Raw genomic sequence first — 22,018 nt, forward strand, 5'->3', positions numbered from 1 at the left:
GGCGATTTTTTCTTACTGAGTTCTTTGTTGTTCCTCACGCTTAGATATTTATTTCGGTGTTCGTGTGAATATGGTCAGAGAAAAGGACATAATGTAGCCATACGACTTATTCCTTACCAATATCCTCATTGTTGTGGACCATTCTTCCATATTAAAACCCCGTCTATATATAGTCACTGAACTACACGAATTCATGCCCATGAACATGAACTCGAAGCACCAAAGAATATTGAACCCGAAATACATAGCTGTGGTGCAGTACCGGTATCCTGATTTGGCCCAGCCTGTTGCATCGATGCAAAAACGCCCGCCAACCAACAACGCCGAAATCTAGCCAAAAAAAAAAAAAAAAATAAAATAGCATGTGCATCTAGTCATCATTGCCATCAATCGCAAGTACCCAAGATCAAGATCTCTTAGCGGAAAACCGAAGTGGTAGGTAGAGTGCATCAGTGATTGTTCACACGGTCCCATACCCAGTCGTCGTCCGAGCAGGTAACAGGCCCCCGGAATCACTAGCCGGATACTTCTCGCGCCGCCGCGTGCCGGAGAACCATGTACGGAGCCGCGACCAGCGACGTCCGAAAGTACTAGAAGTTTCCTGAAGGCCGATGTAGGGGACACTGTTATTGTTGGTATTGCTGTCGTTGTCGTCAGGACGGTTGGCCGAGTAGATAAGAAACTGCACGCCCATCAACGCATCGAGGCTCAGCACGCCCGCTGCACCGAGGAAGAATGGCGTCGCCAGCAGGATCCACTCATCTCGCTGGCTGCCATTCTCATCCGCCCAGCCGCCGCCACCGTACGGTGGGAGGTCGGACCACGCTTTCGGGTTGGTCAGCAGGGAGGCAGAGTAGAAGAAGTTGCCGCTGAAGGCGGCGAGGAAGAGCAGCGGGGAGAGGCCCGAGGTGCTCTTGCGGACGTAATTCTTGTAGAGCTGCGGCAGGCGAGAGCCCAGGTAGAGGAGCGTCGACAGCCAGGAGACGATCTGGCCGGCCGTCTCTATGGCGCTCGGCCCGCCGCTGGTAAGCGGCGGCGCGTTGTCCAAAGACGGAGGCGTGGATGACGATGGCGACGGGGCCGCGCGAGCGACCACGGCGCAGAGCATCGTCGTGAGCACGACCGTCTTGGGCGAGACGATCCGGAGGCTCCCACGGCTGCCCTCGCGGATAACCACGTTCCCGACTTTGCGCTTCTCATTGGCGTTGTATGAACTATATGAGGGAGAATAGGCTGGAGTCTCTGAAACCGGCTTCTTTGTCACCCCCACGTCCTTGGGCTCTGATCGGGTTGCTCCTTCTGACAACGACTCGTCGTTGTTCAGGCTGCCCAACAACGGTGTGATGCCCTCGATGACCTCACCATCGTCGCCGCCGAACCCAATGCTGGAAGTGATCGTACCGCTCTTCCCCTTTCTTCTTGGCGTTCCTGCCAGATAGGTGTACCAAAAGTACTGCACGACAAGCGTGATGTCCACCGAGACATAATACGCGGCAATCACCACTTGCCAGGCGGCCTGATGTGTAAACAGCGCCCCAAGGAGATGTGCCGTGTCACCCAGACACCACTCGACCAGGAAGAATATTGACAGTCCCTCAGTGGACTGCAATCGGTAGTTTTTGTAGATCTGTGGCAATTGCGCGAAGAGCCAGCATAGGATGCTCAGTACACCAAAGGACGAGGAGATCAGAGCGAGCGCACTGGGAAGGCAGACATGCAAGGTCGATGAAAGAAATCGCAGAAAGTCCGACTCTGGTGCACAGTGTTCTGGTAATAAGGGCGACCAAGGCATTCTTTTTGTTGTTGTTGTGGGCTGTGGGCGGCTGTGCGATGACAGCCTGCCGCACTGTTGTTTCTCTTTATTCGCCTATATCCGGACAGACGAAGAAAAGAATCTCGACATGCGGTTTGAAGGGATAAAGTACGTGTTCTCTCCAGGGACCAAGATCGGTCACCCTCCGCGTGACGTGGCTGTTCGGAATCCCGGTCACGCGGGCTGGTCCGACGCGAGGATCGTTGAACAGCGGAGATTTCCCGGCCTAAAATCAAGAGACAGAGAAGATAAATTCAACTGAAGTCAAAACAAACGATGAAAGGACACCGACAGGAGAGGCCTGAGCCCATATCAACACATTTGTCTACTTAATAGGGCATGAGAGCCCTATCTTACTCCAGACTCACCCCATGGTCGGAGTCAGCCAAGCCAAGAGGATCAAGATAAGCACAGCCAGTCACGATTGGTCAATGATAACTTTATCTCAGGGTCCTATGTCCATTTTGGTTTAGCTGGTTAGATCCCTGCCGTTTCTGGTATGATCGCCTTATCTCCTCCGCAATGATCCACGGTTACGATTATGTAATACAGACTAATTTTATCCTCGATTGGATAGCGTAGATTACCCGTGACTGGTACTCGTACGGAGTAAGTTTCAAAAGAGGACGGGGTATACGGACATGAGTTGTGTACCAAGTTGTAACAGGTAATCTAGTTACAGTACGAACTATTGTATGAAGAATTTCAACGGTTATTGATAGTACTCAATACAGCTTAGGTTGAGCGCTTTTGGCCAAACCTCTTCTGGCTTGCAGTACAGCTGTGCCGATGCCGATGGGGAGGGGAAATGTTTCGACATTGCGGCCGAAGGCAGCGGGGCATCCAGCTTCGAGGTCCCAACTCCTACTAACAATCGATTCAGTCATCAGGCACCTTCAATGCCGGTACAAAAAATCTCTCGTGCGCGATAGAGTACTCATAGATTTGCAAACAAATAGATTAGTAAATGAACGCGTGACGGATGGCTTCACAAGAGCCGCTGAAGATCCTCTCCTTGGGTACGATGCGCAGTTCCTCCCAGGTTGTTCAGTGTCGCTGACTCTCCTTCAGACGGTGGCGGGATTCGGGGCCTCTCCAGTCTCCTCATCCTCGAACATATCATGGAGAAGATCCGCGATGAGAACGGTCTTGACCATGTTCCCCGGCCGTGCGAGCACTTTGACCTCATTGGAGGCACAAGCACCGGAGGGTGACGTTGACAGTCTATCGACGTACTGGAGGTCCCACGTTGGCTGACTGGCCGACCAGAATCATTGCGATTATGCTTGGAAGACTGCGGATGACGGTCGACGAGTGTATACAAGCATACCGAGACCTGGCTAAGCGGGCCTTCTCATGGGAATCCTCGCCGAGTTCGTCGCGCAAGTTCAAACAAAAAGTCGCTACCATTTTCACATCGAAGTCGACCTCGGATGCTCCCATTTCATCCTCTTCGATGTTCTCTGCCAGATGCCTTGAGGATGCAATCAAATCGATTGTCAAGACATTCTGTGTGGAAGCAGAATGCAAGAGTCGCCGGGACCAAGGTCAACCGACTACTCGGACATGTCCGCATGAAAACATGCTTTTTCGGGACAAAACATGCACGAAGACGTATGTCAGCAACTGTGCCTGTGAAACTATAAAAGTAGCTCATGTTTCATAGGGTGGTTTTAGCGATCACGAAAGACAATGTTAATGCGCCTCCAACCCTCTTCAGGACGTACGATTCGTCGACTGCGTTTGAGTCGTGCACCGTTTGGCAGGTTGCACGGGCAACGTCAGCGGCAATCGGTTTCTTCGATTCGATACGACTTGGTCGAGATGAAATCGAATTCGTGGATGCTACTTTTGGGTACAACAACCCATGCGAAATTCTAATCCAGGAGGGCCAAAAGCAGTTCCCAAAACGCTGCCAGATGCGAATTTTGAGCATTGGCACGGGCCTGGGGGACGTTGTCACTATCGGAGATTCCCCAGCATCAATTATCAGTGCATTGAGAAACATGGCCGTGTCCTCCAGAAGAGTGGCCCGCGGTTTGCGTGATCGATTTGAATGCGATAACCAATACTTCCGATTCAATGTCGATCAAGGCCTGAGAGACATAACCTTGTCGGACTGGGAGAAGGCCAGCAAGGTTTCGGCACATACTCGTAACTATCTGGCCGAGAATGAGCGAGCCATCAAGAGGTTCGTTGACAGTCTCTTCGGAATTGCCTCTGCCGGTGGGAATCAACGCAGGCCAGCTACACCGTCAGGACGCACCCATTTCACGGTGCCTTTTGGAAGAAACAAGAACTTTGTCGGTCGAGAGTCAATTATGGAACAGCTTCTTTCAACTGTTCCGCCTGGCGTGGACACAGATGACTGTCAGAGAACCGCCATTGTAGGCTTGGGGGGCGTTGGGAAAACGCAGGTTGCACTCGAAATCGCCTTCCGGGTTCGCGAGAAGCATCCTGACTGCTCCGTCTTTTGGGTTCCAGCCATAGACGCAGTCAGCTTCAGAAACGCCTACAGGAATATCGGCCAGTTGCTGGAAATTGACGGGATTAACGATGACAAAGCAGACGTGGAGGAGCTTGTAAAGCAGGCTCTGAGCTGTGAGAGTGCGGGCAGCTGGCTCTTGATTGTTGACAACGCCGACAATTCAGACCTTTTCGAAGGCGACACCAACCTCGCCCGTCATCTCCCGTTCAGCCGGAAAGGGTCCCTTCTGTTCACGTCACGAAACCACGAGGTTATCGTGCAGCTGGATGTCCCAGCGCCTAATGTTTACACGGTCGAGGGCATGAGCGAGAATGAGGGTTTCAGATTCTTGGAAACCCATTTGACGGAGCACCTAATGAGCAATCGGGACGATACAGCGAAGCTTCTCGAGGTTCTTGGTTACCTGCCGCTTGCCCTCAGACAAGCTTCGGCATATATGGCCAAGAAAAAGATCACGACGACGAGATATCTGGAGTACTGCCGATCGAGTGACAAGTACATGGTCGAGCTGCTGAGTAGGGATTTTGAAGACAGCCATCGATATAGAGAGGCGCAGAATCCAATTGTTACAACGTGGCTCATCTCGTTCCAGCAGGTTGCAGACCATGATCCTCTCGCTGCTGATTATTTGAAATTCATGTGTTTTCTGAGCCAGAAAGCCATTCCGCGCTCTCTTCTTCCCCCAGATGCTTGGACACTAGAGGCCGAAGATGCCATTGGGACGCTGAAGGCGTACGCCTTCATTACTGAACGAGAGGAGTTGGACATGTATGACATTCACCGGCTGGTTCAACTTGCAATGTGGAACTGGCTGAACAAGCAAGGGGAGCTTGACAAGTGGACAGAAAAGGTGATGCGACGCATGGACGATGCTTTTCCATTTCCTCATTATGATAACAAAAGGGACTGGCTTGGCTACCTCCCACATGCTCGGCATGCTCTTGAGCGTCAAACGACGGTAGACGATGTGAATGTTGATCTCCTCTGCAAAGTAGGCATCAGCTTTCGAATCCTGGGTCAGTATCGTGAATCAGAGACGATTCATCGACGGGAACTAGAGGAACGAGAGAAGCTCCAGGGCCCCAACCATCCCGCGACTCTCATCAGCGTCAACAACCTGGCCGGCGTCCTTCAGGAGCAAGGGGAGTACGAAAAGGTAGAGGCAATGTATCGGCGAGTACTAGAGGGGCGAGAGAAGGTTCTGGGGCCCGATCATCCAGACACCCTCTCGACTGTCAACAACCTGGGCACCGTTCTTCAAGGTCAAGGAGAGTACGAAAAGGCAGAGGCAATGTATATACGGGCACTCGAGGGGCAAGAGGAGCACACGAGAGATCAATGGGACGCACCTTCGAGCAATTTCCCACGATACACCTGTCCCGATGTGATTTCTAGCGTGACAACGTGGCCCTGGAATAAGAGTTAGACGGAGTCTTTGAACAAGAGTGGCCGCCGAGTAGAGGTCTTGCGTACCTGGGCCTCGTTGAGCAGCTTGATCGGGATTCCGATAGTGCTGGTTTGTTTCCCCATGGTGTGAGAACAGGACTGCTATGGGACGGAGTTCGGCGGCGATCAATTCGAAAACCCAGATCGATTCCCTAGTTTTCCTAGGATTCCAGAGACGGACAGTTCGGAGAGATTGAAGCGAGCTGGGGGTGTGTGAGGGCGAGAGGAATCTAATCGTGGGGCGGGAGATTTTGATCCTGAACTGATGATGATCGATAGAGAGAGATTGGTGTTGAACGTCGACGATCTTTTTTTTTTTCTTTAGCTCGTAGCAGCCGATGTAAGTAAAACAAAAAAGTACGTAGACACCTACAGTCGTCCCAACTTCCACCGTGAAATCCGCTCTTGGATATCCTCCCAGGCAAACGGCTTGAGCTTGTAGCCCTCCAGCTCGCCCTCTTGAAGGACGACGGTCGGCTTGCCCGTGCCCTTGCCTCTATTCTCCACGAGACCGCCAAAGACCTGTCGGGCGACCCTGCGCAGGTCATGCACGGTGAGCGCATCAATGCGCTCACACATTTCCTTCACCCCGATCTTGCGACCATGCACCTGCACCTGACGGCCGAGATCCTCCAGCTCAACCATGCGCGACTCAAGGTTCATCAGCAGCGACGAGCGCAGCTGATTCTTGGCGCGGTTGTTCCTTAAAACGCACTCCTGTCGTTTCAGGCCGTGCTTATTCAAGGATTACGCCCCGACACTGCCTCCGCTTTCGTAGCGCTGGAGTCCTCCCGATCAACCGGCGAGGCTCGCTGGTACAATCCCATTCGCCTGCGGATGCGGCGTAGCGTTCGCGCCCCAATAGAGTATCCTTCACGCTCCAAGGCGCGCAAAATATCGGGATCTTGAAGCGACGATTCGTTGAACAATGTCGCGATCCGCGCCCGAAGCTGTGGTGAATCGACTGGTTTGCGGTGCTTTTGAACTCCCCACATACTGCATTGGCGCCTCAACGTTCGGTCCGCAACTTGGACATGGTGATGGTCCGCAAGGTGGGCAGTGATCGATTCGTAGGTGTAACCCTGATTCCCAGACTTCTTCAGACCGCCGTTTGGAACACCGTCGGTCTGCTCCCGAAGCCCACCCTTGGCCGCGGCGTGTGGCTTGCGGATCGGGTCGGCCACCTTGGGAATCTCCTTGCTCGGCGGAGCGGTGCCCCAGTCAAACACCGGTGACCGCCACCGCTCGCCCTTGCTGGCCAACTCCTTGTACTCGGTCGCCTTGTTGGTCACGCCGCCAGGCATCTTGATTTGAGGGAAGATGATGTCCTGGTACGTCATCGCCGCCGATACTTTAGTGTCACGCTGCGAAACAGCCTGATCATCCGCACACCCTCGTCAGCGTCAACAACCTCGGAATGGCCCTTGAGTGTCTGGGACAGTACGAAAAGGCAGAGGCAATGTACCGACGGGCACTGGAGGGGCGAGAGGAGGTTCTCGGGCCCGAACATCCGCGAAACCCTCTTCAGCGTCGACAACCTCGGCATAGCCCTTGAGTGTTTGGGGCAGTATGAAATGGCGGAGGCAATGTTTCGACGGGCACTGGAGGGGCGAGAGAAGGTTCTGGGGCCCGATCATCCAGACACCCTCTTGAGCGTCAACAACCTGGGCGATGTTCTTCGACTTCGAGGAGAGTACGAAAAAGCAGAGGCAATGTACCGACGGGCACTGGAGGGGCGAGAGGAGGCTCTCGGGCCCGACCATCCGCACACCCTCGTCACCGTCAACAACCTAGTCGAGATCCTCGAAAGGCAGAAAAAGCACGAAGAGGCTGAAGCACTTCGTCTGGGAGTGCGAAAACCATCGCCATCCTAGTGCGTTTTCAGACGAATTTTTGAAATGCGATTCACTCCTCTCCCAGCGTTTCTTGGGCCTCAATTTTCAATTTATACCAACGCAGGCAAGTTACTTGCATCGCGTCAACGGTGCAAGCTTGATTGACTGGTTGATACAATCAGTCAAAGGATATCCCTCAGATCGCTGTGCATTGGTAGATGAACATCGCAGACCTCGTCCCCTCCAATATCAATTTCTTTTTGCAGTTACCGAGTGCCTCTATTATAATAAGAATAGAAGCTCCTTTCATCTCTTGATCTTGCAAGATAGGTTATTCCCGGAAACTCTTTGGACGTGCTTCACATGCTCGTCTTCGTTCTTCGTATAAATCAAAATGTCGTCCTGGTGTGCCAACACTCACTGACAGGTCAATCATGATCGAGCACTGCCCCATGGATTACGAAATGTCTTTATCCGTAGTCTGTTGAAGATTGCTCGGAGCGTGTCTCGACGGATCAGAGGTCAGAGCGAAACAGGCTTGAACCATTTTCGAATGACCTTTGGTTAACTGTTGCTCGCAAACGTTGAATTCAGTCGGGATGGCGACCGACGATTTGAGTGAGTGAGCCAGTTAATTGGCATTGTCCTCCCAGGACGTCGATAACGAGTCGATCATGTAAACTGAGCCTTAAGCGATTTCTAACAGGAAGTTGTAGCAGCACGATGCTGATGATTTCGTCTACAATGGCGAGGACTATTATGGCACTCTAGCCAGCAAATTTCAAGATCAAGCTGATAACATCGGCCGCCGTCCAGGATCCTGCTGGCTCATGGAAAGGCAAAGTCACACGATAATCTGTCACACAATGATCACAAAACAATGAACAGACTCAATACACGGAAAACGAGATAGAGTGGAATCGAGAAGATGCCCCGCATCTTCTCAATGAGCCAGTCTATCTAGTCACTGCTGCTGCTGCTACTAGAGCTGCTGGAGCTCGAGGTGCTGCCCCGACGCCGGTGGTGTTTGTCCTTCTTCTTCTTCTTCTTCTTTTTGCCCTTCTTGTGGTGCTTGAGTGCGTCGCCGACAACGTTGCCGGCAACCGCCCCGCCCACTGCGCCCAGCACGCCATGGCCATGCTGGTGTCCGACATAGTACCCTGCCGCACCGCCGACCAGCGTGCTGACTAGACCACGGTCCTCACCCTGTTGCTGCTGCTGCGGCGGGTATCCTCCCTGTTGCAGTGGATACTGTCCTTGTTCCCCGTATGGCGGCGGTGGAGTCTGCGGTTGTTGGTATTCCTTTTGATCAGAGGCGCTACCACTGGATGTCGCATCATGTTAGCAATCGACAAAGTAGGAATCATCGCGAGAGTACTGACTAGTAATCTTGCGCTGCACCGGGTGCGGGCCCATTGTAGGATTGATCGGGTCTATATGGCGTGTACTGCTGCCGCTGCCCTGGCTGCAGCGATGGTGGCACCTGATTGTAGCCCTGGGGTTGACTCTGCGGGGGATAAGGCGGCGGTGCCTGGCCATGCGGAGGTGGGTATTGCTGATATTGCTGACCGGAGTAGTCCGGCTGCGGAGGATAGCCAGCACCGCCAGGAGGCTGCTGATAGTACTGATCAGCCATGTCAATCGAATTATCTCAATCACGCTCGATCTTGATCGAGATGCTTGTCGAAGTGTTGGTGCCTAGAGGGTGCGGCTTTTATCAGTGCATCGACTGTCAGTTCAACGGCTGCGGGGCGTCCTAAAATACTATTAATACAATATTTCCCGTTTAGGTCTATGTTAAATAAAGACGCACCCCCCGTAATGCCGAGACCTTCGGGAAGATCGGCCCAGCTTCAAAGTGGAAGCCTGACGGAGTCCTTCAAGAGACGAGCTAACGTTAGCAAGCCGTGGATTTGTGATTCCCGACAGGGGAAACTTTTAAGGAAAACAACTTCTGAACAGACAACTTACGGTATCATGCACTGATTATTTATGCGGTTTCGATAAGTAGTACCCCACGAAAAACTACCCTCGATCATAGTCGCTCCAAAATCCGATCGAGCTTGGAGTTGAGATTTGCGATATCCGTCCGCATCTCGTTGACGGCGCTTTTGAGGTTATCCACGTCCTGCGCAAGGCTAGAGACTCTCCAGTCTGTTTCCGCTACGTCGTCGGCAACCGCAAAGGATGACGTGACGCGATCAATTGCTTCCGCTATTTCTCTCACTCTCGAGGACATTCGGTGAGTAGAGGGTCGGGTAAGGCGGTAGGAGAAATGTCGGGTAATTCCTGGCGGGCGCCTCGCCGACGTTCGCCTGCTGCCAGATGCGGCTGTGACAGGGCCCGTCGTGACCAGCTGGCTCTCGTCTGCAGTTGCTGTCGTGGCGCCCCTGTCTTGCTCCGACATCGCCATCTCGATATCGCCGTCTCGTCTCTGATGTCCCGGCACGCCGTTGGATTGCGTGCCGCTACGATTCTCCGCACTACTTGTTGTCGTTGTTGTCGTCGTCTGCGCGCCATCCCCAGTATTTCCTCCGTATCCCAAGCTCGTCAAATAGTGATCACAGAACTGGTGCGGATTCTCGGCGACCTCCCGATTCAGTTCGGCTTTCCTCTGCTCCTGCTGCTCGACCAGTCGCTGCCTCTGCTTTTGGATGTCAATCCACTGGTCAAGCAGCATGTCCAGTTCCGTCTCTTGCACCGCACCTCGATCTGTCCCGTTACGAGATGCCTCTTCGAGCTTGCTTAGCCGTAGCTCTGTCAACGATACGACCTTGGCACGGCAGGATTGCCAAGCATAAGAACGGCCGATTCTCTCCTCTACATGCTCAGAGATGCAGTTCCAAAAGCGCTTCACCGGCCCTACCGACAGATAGTATCGCGAATTGTCGATGCATGTTCTAATGAGATCCAGGGTTTGTTGTTCGGTGAGCTTCGACCCCCGCAACGATCTCCCCGTCAAATCCCCTAGAACGAATTGTCCCGATTGTAGAGTCTGGATCGAGCGTAAGGGACGTTGAGTGTGCGAATTGGGTGGAAGCGCTGGGGGTTGCCCTGGCTGGGTGCCAATAGCAGAAGCTGCAGAAGCATTGGGCGGCTGAGTCGTTCCGGGCCCGGAACGTGGTTGCTGCATGGGCAATTGCGTGTGAGCGCCCTGGGAAAGCATGGGCGAATGATTTCGATCGAAGGAATGATGAGAGTCACCCAAGAAAGACCAGTATTATTGATATCAGTTTCGATCCAAAAGACGCGTCGGAGTTTAGGGTTGATGCGCGTGAAGCTCAACAAAGAGGTTTACACATCGGTCGGTTCAACCCCTGAATTCGCAAAACAGCTGAAGCATCCAATCCCACACCGCTTCCGGATATGGTTGGAGCCATGAATTCTGTAGTTGAAATTACCTTGTTGGGTTAGGTAAATACTGTATGTAGTACTCGTAGTGTCTGCCTGACTTGCAGGCAACAACCCTAAGGCCCAAATTCTTCAGCTAATCTACTCTTCAAGCTGCTTTATGCAGCAAGATGTTGAATAGTATTAAAGGCATTAGCATTGCACTACTCATTCGATCATTATTACATTGTTTCTGAAAAACTGACGTATCAAAAGCCAAACATCACTGTACAGTCACAGCACGACAAAGGAGCAAGAGGTCGATTAAAGGGTATTAGGGTTAACTCCCTCGAAACCTCATTCAAAAACGCAATCAATCTCAAGCAGAAGTAGCGGCACCACGGACACCAGGAGCTCCCAATGCCGACTCGATGGCAGGCCCGCCGTTGGTTTCAAATGCCTGATCGACCTGCTTCTTGAATGATCCGTTCACCTCCCCCTTGGCCGCAGTGCCGTCGGGCTGATTCCCAGACTTCTTCAGACCGCCGTTTGGAACACCGTCGGTCTGCTCCCGAAGCCCACCCTTGGCCGCGGCGTGTGGCTTGCGGATCGGGTCGGCCACCTTGGGAATCTCCTTGCTCGGCGGAGCGGTGCCCCAGTCAAACACCGGTGACCGCCACCGCTCGCCCTTGCTGGCCAACTCCTTGTACTCGGTCGCCTTGTTGGTCACGCCGCCAGGCATCTTGATTTGAGGGAAGATGATGTCCTGGTACGTCATCGCCGCCGATACTTTAGTGTCACGCTGCGAAACAGCCTGGGCTTGCTCTTTCTTCTGCATCAGAACCTGGCGGGCGGCATCGACGTAGCTGTTGAGGATGTTCGGCGCATTCGCAGGGTCGTTGAGCGCCGCCTGTTGAGCCCGTTTAACCTCATTCTGGACCTGGAACGCGAACGCATCGGCTCTCTGGAACGCATCGCGGATTTGATGCTCGAGAACACGTTCAAGAGCTGGTCTCACAATGGTGAACAGCAACGGCTTGAAAAAGTTGAACAGCAATTTGTGCTGGGATTTCTTCAACTTGATGTCGAGGTTCTTGACGTCAACGGACACCTTGTCGGCTTTGAATACTTGTGCCTTATCTTTGGCCTGAGCCTTGGAGGCAGCAATTTTGAAGCTGAATCCGCTGCCTCCCAGATACAGGTCCATCACACCCTTGTCAGTGAGGGACGGAAAGCCTTGCTTCTTCTTGATGTAGTAGTTGACGTCTTTGATGTCCACCTGGATGCCAGACGCGGAGATCATGATCTAGCAAACAGTCAGTATCGGTCTTCTTGATGATGACTTGATCTTACCCTGTGGTCATCCTTGCTGCGGATATTCTTCCGTCCCCAGCGCCAATAGTTGTCGGTGTTGAACTCGCAGACGTTCGGCATCAAGTTGTCGCTCTCGACCACAAGGTTTTCCACAACCTGCTAGCTTAGCGTGTGTACGCGTCGAGAGGTGTTGAGAAGACACTTACCACATCAAAAGCTGGATCAGCAACCTCGATGCGAGGAATTGGGATGTGACGAATACTTTCAAAGAGTTGTGGAATAATAACACTGAAGATATCCTTGACTAGATGTGGCTTGAATTGTGCCCGGCCGCTGGGGTCCTGGCCGAGGTTCTTGAGCAGCTTCTCGACCGATTGTCGAAACGCTTGGTTCTGTGGATCCTCGTTAAACTGGGAAGCCAGGAACTTGATCTCATCGGCGATTCGGTCAGTGTGGCTGCGATACCGTTCACGAAGCAGATATCGGCCTTTGTCGTATAACTTGTTCCACTCTTCGTTGGCGGCATCTTCCATGATGAAGCCTTGCTCTTGGACGCATTTCCTAGGCGTAATCAGCTAAACATCGTCATTTCTTGCTATCGTATTCATGATATACCGGATGTAGCTGTCCACTGCCTTGAACCAGTCCCTCAGCTGCGGATCCTGATCCGCATCGCGGTACACACGGTTGATCGAGTCGAAGAGATCGTCAGTCGAGGTACTGTTGGCAAAACGTTCAATCAATGTCTGAAAACGTCAGCATATGTCTGCGTTGACATCGCTGAGTAGACCATACCTTGAGATTATCCTTGGCCATTTGTAGGTTGGTGTCGGTTTGAGCACCTCGAGCTGCTCCAGCACCCTGTTGGGCCACATTCTGCGCGTGGCCACCATAGTTCTCAGCCAAGGAGAGCAGCGTCTCAACTGCTTGCCGGTCTGAACAATACATCAGTGGGCCACACAATCAAGCAGACCAAGGCGTCTTACAGTCAGGATGTCCTTGAATCTCAATAATCATCTTTTTGAGGCGAAAGATCACCTGCTCACGGCGCTCCTTGGGCATTTTGCTCGCGAGGAATTCTCTGGCTTGACGAGTGTACTCATTCGCCTTGCCTTTGACCTCCTCCGCTTTTGCCTTAGCCTCGTCAGGGACCTGCTGAGAGCCCGTTTCCTTGAGGCGACCCGCAGCTGCAGAAGCGCCGGCGGCGGGTTCCGACTCCCTTACGGGAACGTTGTCACGCCCTCCAGTTGCTGCGCCAGTGCCGGCTCCTGCAGCCTCCTGGATATCTTTCTGGATCTGAGAGGAAGATTGTCAGCGAGGCCTCCAGAGAAACGGGGATGACCTACCATCGGTTTTGATTCCTCGCCTTTCTGCTTGGCGGCCTTGCCCTGGCTTTTCATCTTCCCGAAATCGGGCGACTCATGCCAGACGTTGTCCTCGGCCGGCTTATCGATTTGCGAACGCTGCTCTTCGGAGGGCCCGACTTTGGAAGCAGCCATGGAAGCAGTATCACTTGCGATTTCTCGCAGGAGAGTGACCGCATCACTCACTGGAATCAATTAGTGCCATTACTCGTTCCAGACGTTCGTTCTGGGAGCATACGGAGTTTCCGAAACTCTCCGTTCGTGATTATCAAAGTGCCCAAAGTCCGGAACCCTTCGGCCGCGCGGTCGGCATCCTGCCTGGCACGCTCTTTATCGGCAGAGGTGGAGATCTTTTGCAAGTCACCGCCAGAGATATGTTGAGCATTCCAAATGAATTCCTGGAGAAGCTCGCCCTCGTTCTTGGACAGGAACAGCAGTTTGGCCTGCTGCAGTACCTCGCGCAAGTCATGCACAAGGAGGCGGCCTTCTTCCGAAAGATCCCTCGATGGCGACGAAAGCCATTTGGAGTCGATGATACTGTTCATTGCGACATCGCATTGTTTATTCTAGCGTACAGTCAGAAACAGTTATTCCGTATCCGGATTGGTCACCCATACCGAGGGCAGCTTTCCGGCTGCGAAGGCTGGAGAGAGTCGGTCAGTCAGTCATCCGGAGGCATTCTGCGGGGTCGGGTGGTGCAATGCCTACCGCTGTAGATCCCATATAGCCGCAGTTGACTGTCAATATCCTGCTGCTGTCAGTCGATGCCTGCTTAGAGATGGATCTGCCTTACCTGATCCCGCAGCTTGGGATCCATGGGGCGGTTGACTGTCGGCCTGACCATTGTTGCTTGCTAGAAGAAGCAAGTCGATGAACGAGCCGATCAAAATAAGTATTGAAATAGTATTTACGGAATTCGCTACGTGGCCGAGCGAGAGAGCCGTAACCAAGAAGGGGTATCACCAAAGTACAGAGTAGAGACACAAGAAAAAGGAAAAAGTAGGGCGAGGATGAGCTTTGAATGAACGCATTTTGTCATTATGAAGGAGAATTGCCTTCAATATTCCCTGGTCGCAAGACATGTTCGGCCGTTTTTGACGTCACGGTGTCGTCAGCGACGCTGGTTCACCATCCCAAGGGTTGATTGGCGCATGGCGCTGGCGTTTCTTCCGGAGAAGTTCCTGGCCAGAAAGATGGAGGCCAGGCTCTCTCGTGGCTCAGGCTTGTTTAGCTGTTCCCATTCCCTCTGCAGACCTGCAGTCAGCATGACGTCAGGCTGACCAGTCGTTAACAGTCTGAAGAGATGTCATTGATGCCTCAGGCAGAAACCCGGGCCTCCTGTATTCCGGGGTCAATAAAGAATAGGGCCCAAGTTGTTCGCTAGAGCAGTTGGTCGGAGGCAATTCGGTGTGCATGGCAATGCAATCTCTCTGTTGTTGGATTGTTTGACTGTGACACGTGCATCGGGCTTGTAGCTCTACGTCCCAGAGTAAGGCGCTAATTGATTCCTACAAGACCACAAACAGGGCGGTTGTCAGATAGATCATTTGGTGACTCGATTGAAGTGACGACCCGAGTATTAGACATGAATCTTGACTTTCTGGTGCCTGGTTAGGGTGTGCTTAGGAGTCAAATACGAGTACTGACCGAGCTCCTTACCTGTGTCCGCATCCACCTTCAGAGGCTTCAAATGGATTCCTGCTGGTGAAGGCGTTCAACATGGCCCTCGAAGCCCCGCATTTTGCAAAGTCGGCCACTGTGAGAGCATACGTATCCCGCTCTCAGGTTGACCCCAGCACCAGCATGCTGGCCGAGGCTCCTCCTGCAAAGCTTCACGGGACATTCTTTCCCATCCCAAAGCTGAAGTAGAGGAGCTCCTTCTCTGCAGCTGCAGGACATTGTCACGTGCTTCTGCGGGGATTGATTGGAGGTTCTTGAAGACTCCCAGATGCTCTTCTTCATCTTTTCCTTAAAACGCACTCCTGTCGTTTCAGGCCGTGCTTATTCAAGGATTACGCCCCGACACTGCCTCCGCTTTCGTAGCGCTGGAGTCCTCCCGATCAACCGGCGAGGCTCGCTGGTACAATCCCATTCGCCTGCGGATGCGGCGTAGCGTTCGCGCCCCAATAGAGTATCCTTCACGCTCCAAGGCGCGCAAAATATCGGGATCTTGAAGCGACGATTCGTTGAACAATGTCGCGATCCGCGCCCGAAGCTGTGGTGAATCGACTGGTTTGCGGTGCTTTTGAACTCCCCACATACTGCATTGGCGCCTCAACGTTCGGTCCGCAACTTGGACATGGTGATGGTCCGCAAGGTGGGCAGTGATCGATTCGTAGGTGTAACCACGATTCACGAGCTGCAGGATTTCTTCCTTGTAACGAGAAAGATCCTTGGACGGTCGACCGGCCATTTTCCTAAACTGCAATGATGAGACCCAGTGTCCGAGTGTCAATAGAGCGTACCGAAGCGGAAGTGGAAGCATAAAGGGGAAGACCATTTACTCCTTACCTGCCAATTAGGGTTAGAAGGCTGACACTTGGCGCACTCGGTCCCAAGATTATCCGAAGCCATTCTAGGCGGGCTATTCCACTTCTGGAAATTAGATACTGTACTCGTACGTATCGTGGATCACGTGTCGCCAGCGTGTTCGCGTCACGAACGCGGTACGGAGTAGATTGGCTTAAGCGATAATCATCAGGAAGCTCTGATAAGATCGACGAAAACATTCAAACAAAGAATATACATACCCAAAAGGACATCACCAGCAAAGTCGCGGTTGATTCGGTTGGAATATAAAGCTTAATCGACCCCGGAACTTTGGAAAAGTCAAGTACGGAGTACTCCGTACATCGCGATCGACGTTGTATCACGAAAATGCGCAGCCATGCCTCGCAAGGATGGCAAGAAACAGACTCGTCTCACCTTCGCGCCTGTCACGCCCGCTGAGAACTCACCACCCAGTTCAAGGCTGAGATCAAAGACATCGCCATTAACACCGGCGCGGCTTCGCTATTCTGGCGCTCGGACGAGAGGTGGACAGCTACGGCTTGATGCCTTTGTAGAATCACTGCGGCAACCGCCAGAGGATGTGCATGATGGTGATGGTGATTACCAGATCAGTAAGTGGCCCGCTAGAAACTCACGCTGCAACTGTCTCGTTTGTGTCTAACGCGTTGTTTGTTGTTCTAGGCAACGAGAATGGCTTGCCTACACCCGCGTCACATGGCAATAAGTTCTCAAATTATAAAAGCCACAACATCAACAGCATCAGTAACAACACCAAAAGACGCTTCGAAGATCTTGACTCGGACACGGATGACCTCCTGACTCCTGCACGACGACGACGGCGTCTTCTGGTCTCAAGTGACAGCGAGAGCGAAAGCAAGACCCCGCCTTCACCCTCTGTTTCGTCCAAAGCCACATCATCCGAAGAAAGTGAGGACTCAGACATGCCGCGGAGGTCCATCCGACGGGCGCCGTCACGCCGCCTGCGGGAGAAGGACTCCAATGACGACAGTTCTGACCGCAGCAGATCCCCCAGTGAACGGCGGCTGGAGAGGGGGGCCAGGGCGCGCCGGGTGGATGCGACTCCAAGGCGTCGTGATTCCAAGCAATCGGGATTGGACGACGAAGAATCCTCCACCCCTAAAAGCAAAGGTCGAGCTTCCAGGCCTAAGAGGTCGATGGACGACTTCATCGTCGACGATGATGAGGAGGAAGACGTTGTGGCCTACACACCCACAAGAACTCGCCGCCCGCGTCGCGTGAGCGGTGGATTCGAAATGTCAGAGCAAGACAAGATGGATCTGGAGAATGATCTCCGTGATCTCAAAGGATCTGGTAGGCACTTGGGGCGGTCACAATGACTTCGGATGTGCTAACAGTAGATACAGATGTGATTGAACCCGGAATGCGACGGAACAGAGTTGGTAGGAAGGCTAGTAAGGTGCAGGAAGGGCTGGAAAGGCTGCGGCGCCGTCGAGCCGGTCAGAAAGAATTGTCCGACGAAGACGAAGTCAGCTCCTCGGGCCAGCCGGATGCTGCTGAAGACGACGACAGTGATGAGGACCTCGGCACCCCGGCGGATGAAGACCTCGACCAGTACGAAGAGGACTTCGTCGAGGAAGAAGAGGACGCAGAGCTGGGCGTGCCGCACGCGGAGATGCCGTTTGAGTTCACGCGGCACGCATACAAGGATCTGCGTGAATGCTTCCGGGATGTTGTGGAGTGGATGGTGCACAACAAACTCAACCCGGCGTTCGCGCGCGACGATCCAATGTACGGGTTCGCGTTTCGGAAGCTGGAGGACGAAGTGCGTGGCCGGGTCGGGTCGCAGTTCGTCTCCTCGACGTGGAATGCCAAGTTCACGCGGACGCTGCAGGCCCGTCCGTACATGGACATCACTGGACATCCGACGGCGGAGAACAACACCTGCGACGCATGCAATCGGTCGAAACACCCTGCGTCGGCGGAGATCCGGCTCCAGGGGAAGCCGTACTCGCTGGAAACGCTGGAGCCGCTGACCGACAGTGATGAAAGTGACGAGGAGTCGGAGGAAGAAACGTGTGATTCCGAAGAGCGTGGAGACCGAGACAGCGACGGCCATCTCCTTTATGATGAGAACACGCGGTTCCTATTGGGAAGGTCAGGAAATCCCTGTCCATCCACCCACTTAGAAAGTTCTCATCGAGCTAACTGTGCAGCAGAACCTGCCGGGCCAATGCCGAAATGGCACATACGCTGGCGCACTGGCGCTTTCACCTTAACGAATGGGTGATTGAGTACCTGAAGAACGAGGGGCTCTTCGAAGCGGAGAGCATCCTTGAGCGCGAACGCATGAACCGCAAGAAGCGCAGCCGGCTGGCCAACCAAGTCGTGGACAAGATGGAGGAGAGCGGAGAGATCAAGAAGCTGTGGCGTGACTTTCATATCAATCTGAAAGCCGCGCGAGACAGACAGTCGAGTGGTGGGTGCTTATATCCATCTTATCTGAACAGTACAAGTACTAACGAAGCTCAGCGTGATGCTCGTGAGCGTTGACCGGGTCGATGGACTGTTGGTGTATGAGTACTGGCGTTTGTTTCGCTCTGACGATACATGCATATTGCACTGTATTTTCTACGACTGGGGATATGGAACTTGGGCCAGAAGCTCCCATTCATGTACCGAGTGGCGTCACGAATCAAAAACCAATCAATCAATCAGTCTAGTCAAAGAAGCATCCATCCCACAATAAGGTAAATAATAGAGTACAAATACATGGTTCACAGAATGAACATGAGCTCGCAACCCACGGGCGAAGCTACACCGATAACAGCACCATTCGGAACCAACACTTGGCCCAACCAAAGGAGATGAAATAAACCCGTACCCAACCCCATCAAGGGTTCGGGATAACAAATCACAGCGGATTGTTCGCGGGCTTGGTACCAGTAGACGGCGTCGCGGTCGTCGCACTGGGGGTAAGCATCTACAATCTAGTCAGCCTGATCCAAAACCAAAATCTCCTCAACGGAAGAGAGGAAAAAAAAATACCTCATTCGCCCCCTTCATCATTCCCTGCTCCCTCTCCATCTGAACATACTGCTCCTCCTCCGCGTAGGCCAACGCCCATGGCACACCGAGCAAAAAGGCACTCGTGCTGATCACCCAGAGCGCCTTGCCACCAAACGACAACGTCGACTTTGTCAGGGCCGTTAGCGACGAGACCGACGAGGCGATTCGCCGACGCGAGTGCGGCGGGATGATGTCCTTGAGCGCGCAGATGCGTTCGTAGAGGGTTTCGTTGGCGATGTCAAAGTCGGATTCCACGGAGATTTCCGAATCTGTTCAGAAAAGAAAACAACATTATCGATGAGAAATTTTATTTCTTTTCATTTGATTTGATATGGATGGTTTGAAGTATATGCGAACCTGTGTCTGTAAAGTCATCGTCGTCTTCCTCGGAAACCAGAAGCGCGTCGTGCTTCGAGGGTTGTGGTTTCTCGGTGGTGAAGTGCTGATCTTCGACTTCGGTGAGCTTGACCATGGTTCGTTTCTTTCGATCCTTTTCCTGGTTCTTTGTTGAGAAAGAAGAATGTCTGCTGGAATGGACAAATCGTGGATTGAGTGTTTGAAAGATTGTTGAGGCAAAGTTAGAAGGTCAATTGGCAACAGGTCAACTTTCAAAGAAATTTTCTTTCCTTTCTCGGAAGTTAAAAAGTACGGCGGACGAGACGGCTCTTGGCGCAGTCCATGCTTCAAAGCTTAGAGTCTCCAAGAGATCGACCTCGGTGATGCCAAATAAATCGAGTAGGATTATATTTACAGTACATCAACATTGTCATATCTATGCTAATTGTACATCTGAACCGTTGGTAGACACCTACAGTCGTCCCAACTTCCACCGTGAAATCCGCTCTTGGATATCCTCCCAGGCAAACGGCTTGAGCTTGTAGCCCTCCAGCTCGCCCTCTTGAAGGACGACGGTCGGCTTGCCCGTGCCCTTGCCTCTATTCTCCACGAGACCGCCAAAGACCTGTCGGGCGACCCTGCGCAGGTCATGCACGGTGAGCGCATCAATGCGCTCACACATTTCCTTCACCCCGATCTTGCGACCATGCACCTGCACCTGACGGCCGAGATCCTCCAGCTCAACCATGCGCGACTCAAGGTTCATCAGCAGCGACGAGCGCAGCTGATTCTTGGCGCGGTTGACCTCCTGCAGCTGCAGCGCCGAGTAGCCCGAGTCCTGCGTCAGCGCGTGCAGCTCGCGGCACATCACCTCGAGCATCTGCGGCGTGCGTGTCGGACTGCACGACGCGGAGATGCCAAACAACCCGCTGTCCGTGTAGCTGTGGTTGAAGGCCACACAGCTCTCCACCCAGCCGTGCTGATTCAGCACGTTTGTGTACAGCCGCGAGTACATGCCCTTGCCGGGCCCGCCCGCCGAGAATGACCCGCCGCCGCCGAGCAGCGTCTGCAGGGTCGCGAGCGCGTAGATATCCGGCGATGAGATCGGCAGGGCCTCGAACGCGAGGTGGATGTAGCTCAGTCGCGGATGCATCGGGTTTGGCGGCGGGGGGATCGGCGGCAATGACGCAAAGCCGCCTGTGTAGTGAGCAGGCCGGTTCAGATCAAGGGTAGACAGATCGAGGCCAGACGGGTCCAGCGCCGACACGGTCGCAGACCGGGGCGCCGGGCTGGACAGATTCTTGAGGAAAGGGAGGCGGGAGAGGATCGACTGCTGCGACGTGCCAGCCTGCGCATTGCTCGAAGTGGTCGACGATGGCGAGAACCCGGGAACGGTAGGCAGCTCGCCTTCTTTCTGGGACGAGGGCGAACCCGACATCGTCGTTTCGATCCCCTTGCCCTGTATGCCGGGCCCGGGGAACGGCTCCATATCGCCAAAGTACCGTTCCGTCAGCTTGACGGCTGTGTCATGGTCGACACCCGCAAACGCCACGACCATGCGCTCCGGTCTGAAGAACGCGGAGCGGTACTTGTCCACCACAGCCTTGTTGATTTCCACCAGCCGTTCCTTGGGACACAACAGCGGGTTCCCCAGTGTGTTGTCCTTGTACGCCGTCATGTGGACCAGCTCTGGCAGAATTAGGTCCGGCTTGGCCCATATCTCGCCAATCTCGTATTCCGCCGTGGCCAGCTGTTGTTCCACCTCCTCCTCGGTGATGAGCGGGTCGCGAATCGTCTCCGCTAGCAAGCCGAGCGTTGACGAAACGGTCGAATTGAAGCTTGCGGACTGGTACATGAGGGACTCTCGCGACGAGGAACATTGGATATTCCCGCCTAAGGATTCCAAAGCCTCCATCATCTGCTCTCCGGTTCGCTTCTTGGTCGCCTTGAACGCCAAGCGATCCATGATGTGGCTGACACCGCGCAGACTGTCATCTTCGTACCGCGACCCGGCGTCGACGTAGACTCCGACGCCGGAAAAGGGGCCCGGCAGCGGCTCGCTAGCCACGCGAATCCCATTGGGGAGGGTCGTGATCTGGTTGAGCTCGGCGGGATCCTATAGTAGACACGAAAAGGTCAAGATCGGGAGAAGACATCTAGCCCAAAGAAGAAGCGCGAACCTTGGCTATTGACTCGGCGGAACTCGCCAGGCCTCTGGAGCGTACTCGCTGGCCCCGGAAAAGGGGCCTCACGGACTGGACTGTCCGCAGTGCGGATCGACGCATGTTGGCAATCTTAGAGAGTTCATTCGGAAGCGCGCGCGAAGGCTCGGAGAAAGTTTTCGTAGCCGCAATGCTTATCTAATCTGATCGTTAGCTAGTTATCATACGGTATCATTACGGTATGTTGTGAGGTTGAGTCGATGACAGGTGAACATCACGAACTTCATTGCAACTACCTACCTTCTAATTGAACGAGATATTCTATCGAAAATGATTTCAATTGTTCCAGTAGTACAATGAGTCTGCCAAGT

The 22,018-nt window shown here is 53.4% G+C and overlaps 9 protein-coding genes across 9 annotated transcripts; 2 read left to right on the forward strand and 7 right to left on the reverse strand.

Annotated features, from left to right (window-relative positions):
• Positions 1–460: 460 nt before the first annotated feature.
• Positions 461–1,792, reverse strand: VTN31DRAFT_2207 (uncharacterized protein; the record flags this gene model as incomplete). The annotated part of the gene is made up of 1 exon (XM_069402350.1): positions 461–1,792. One exon carries the CDS (start codon positions 1,790–1,792, stop codon positions 461–463), a length of 1,332 nt encoding a protein of 443 aa, XP_069257303.1.
• An 810-nt stretch (positions 1,793–2,602) lies between these two features.
• VTN31DRAFT_2208 (uncharacterized protein) lies at positions 2,603–2,954 on the forward strand (the record flags this gene model as incomplete). The annotated part of the gene is made up of 2 exons (XM_069402351.1): positions 2,603–2,832; positions 2,885–2,954. The coding sequence occupies 2 exons, from the start codon at positions 2,603–2,605 to the stop codon at positions 2,952–2,954; spliced, it is 300 nt and encodes a 99-aa protein (XP_069257304.1).
• Positions 2,955–6,116: 3,162 nt separating this feature from the next.
• VTN31DRAFT_2209 (uncharacterized protein) lies at positions 6,117–7,510 on the reverse strand (the record flags this gene model as incomplete). Its single annotated transcript, XM_069402352.1, has 3 exons — positions 6,117–6,464; positions 6,509–7,123; positions 7,187–7,510. The coding sequence occupies 3 exons, from the start codon at positions 7,508–7,510 to the stop codon at positions 6,117–6,119; spliced, it is 1,287 nt and encodes a 428-aa protein (XP_069257305.1).
• A 1,032-nt stretch (positions 7,511–8,542) lies between these two features.
• VTN31DRAFT_2210 (uncharacterized protein) lies at positions 8,543–9,218 on the reverse strand (the record flags this gene model as incomplete). The annotated part of the gene is made up of 2 exons (XM_069402354.1): positions 8,543–8,906; positions 8,965–9,218. The coding sequence occupies 2 exons, from the start codon at positions 9,216–9,218 to the stop codon at positions 8,543–8,545; spliced, it is 618 nt and encodes a 205-aa protein (XP_069257306.1).
• A 399-nt stretch (positions 9,219–9,617) lies between these two features.
• VTN31DRAFT_2211 (uncharacterized protein) lies at positions 9,618–10,748 on the reverse strand (the record flags this gene model as incomplete). Its single annotated transcript, XM_069402355.1, has 1 exon — positions 9,618–10,748. One exon carries the CDS (start codon positions 10,746–10,748, stop codon positions 9,618–9,620), a length of 1,131 nt encoding a protein of 376 aa, XP_069257307.1.
• A 543-nt stretch (positions 10,749–11,291) lies between these two features.
• Positions 11,292–14,434, reverse strand: VTN31DRAFT_2212 (uncharacterized protein; the record flags this gene model as incomplete). Its single annotated transcript, XM_069402356.1, has 11 exons — positions 11,292–12,218; positions 12,266–12,382; positions 12,433–12,787; positions 12,842–12,972; positions 13,022–13,161; positions 13,213–13,522; positions 13,573–13,775; positions 13,829–14,156; positions 14,208–14,233; positions 14,299–14,338; positions 14,384–14,434. 11 exons carry the CDS (start codon positions 14,432–14,434, stop codon positions 11,292–11,294), a joined length of 2,628 nt encoding a protein of 875 aa, XP_069257308.1.
• A 2,043-nt stretch (positions 14,435–16,477) lies between these two features.
• Positions 16,478–18,617, forward strand: VTN31DRAFT_2213 (uncharacterized protein; the record flags this gene model as incomplete). The annotated part of the gene is made up of 5 exons (XM_069402357.1): positions 16,478–16,712; positions 16,783–17,433; positions 17,487–18,237; positions 18,300–18,559; positions 18,613–18,617. The coding sequence occupies 5 exons, from the start codon at positions 16,478–16,480 to the stop codon at positions 18,615–18,617; spliced, it is 1,902 nt and encodes a 633-aa protein (XP_069257309.1).
• A 377-nt stretch (positions 18,618–18,994) lies between these two features.
• Positions 18,995–19,621, reverse strand: VTN31DRAFT_2214 (uncharacterized protein; the record flags this gene model as incomplete). The annotated part of the gene is made up of 3 exons (XM_069402358.1): positions 18,995–19,063; positions 19,129–19,418; positions 19,507–19,621. 3 exons carry the CDS (start codon positions 19,619–19,621, stop codon positions 18,995–18,997), a joined length of 474 nt encoding a protein of 157 aa, XP_069257310.1.
• Positions 19,622–19,957: 336 nt separating this feature from the next.
• Positions 19,958–21,770, reverse strand: VTN31DRAFT_2215 (uncharacterized protein; the record flags this gene model as incomplete). Its single annotated transcript, XM_069402359.1, has 2 exons — positions 19,958–21,601; positions 21,666–21,770. The coding sequence occupies 2 exons, from the start codon at positions 21,768–21,770 to the stop codon at positions 19,958–19,960; spliced, it is 1,749 nt and encodes a 582-aa protein (XP_069257311.1).
• Between the last annotated feature and the right edge of the window lie 248 nt (positions 21,771–22,018).

This window comes from Thermomyces dupontii (genome assembly GCF_041956625.1).
Source record: "Thermomyces dupontii strain NRRL 2155 unplaced genomic scaffold VTN31scaffold_11, whole genome shotgun sequence".
NCBI classification, from domain to species: Eukaryota; Fungi; Ascomycota; class Eurotiomycetes; order Eurotiales; family Trichocomaceae; genus Thermomyces; species Thermomyces dupontii.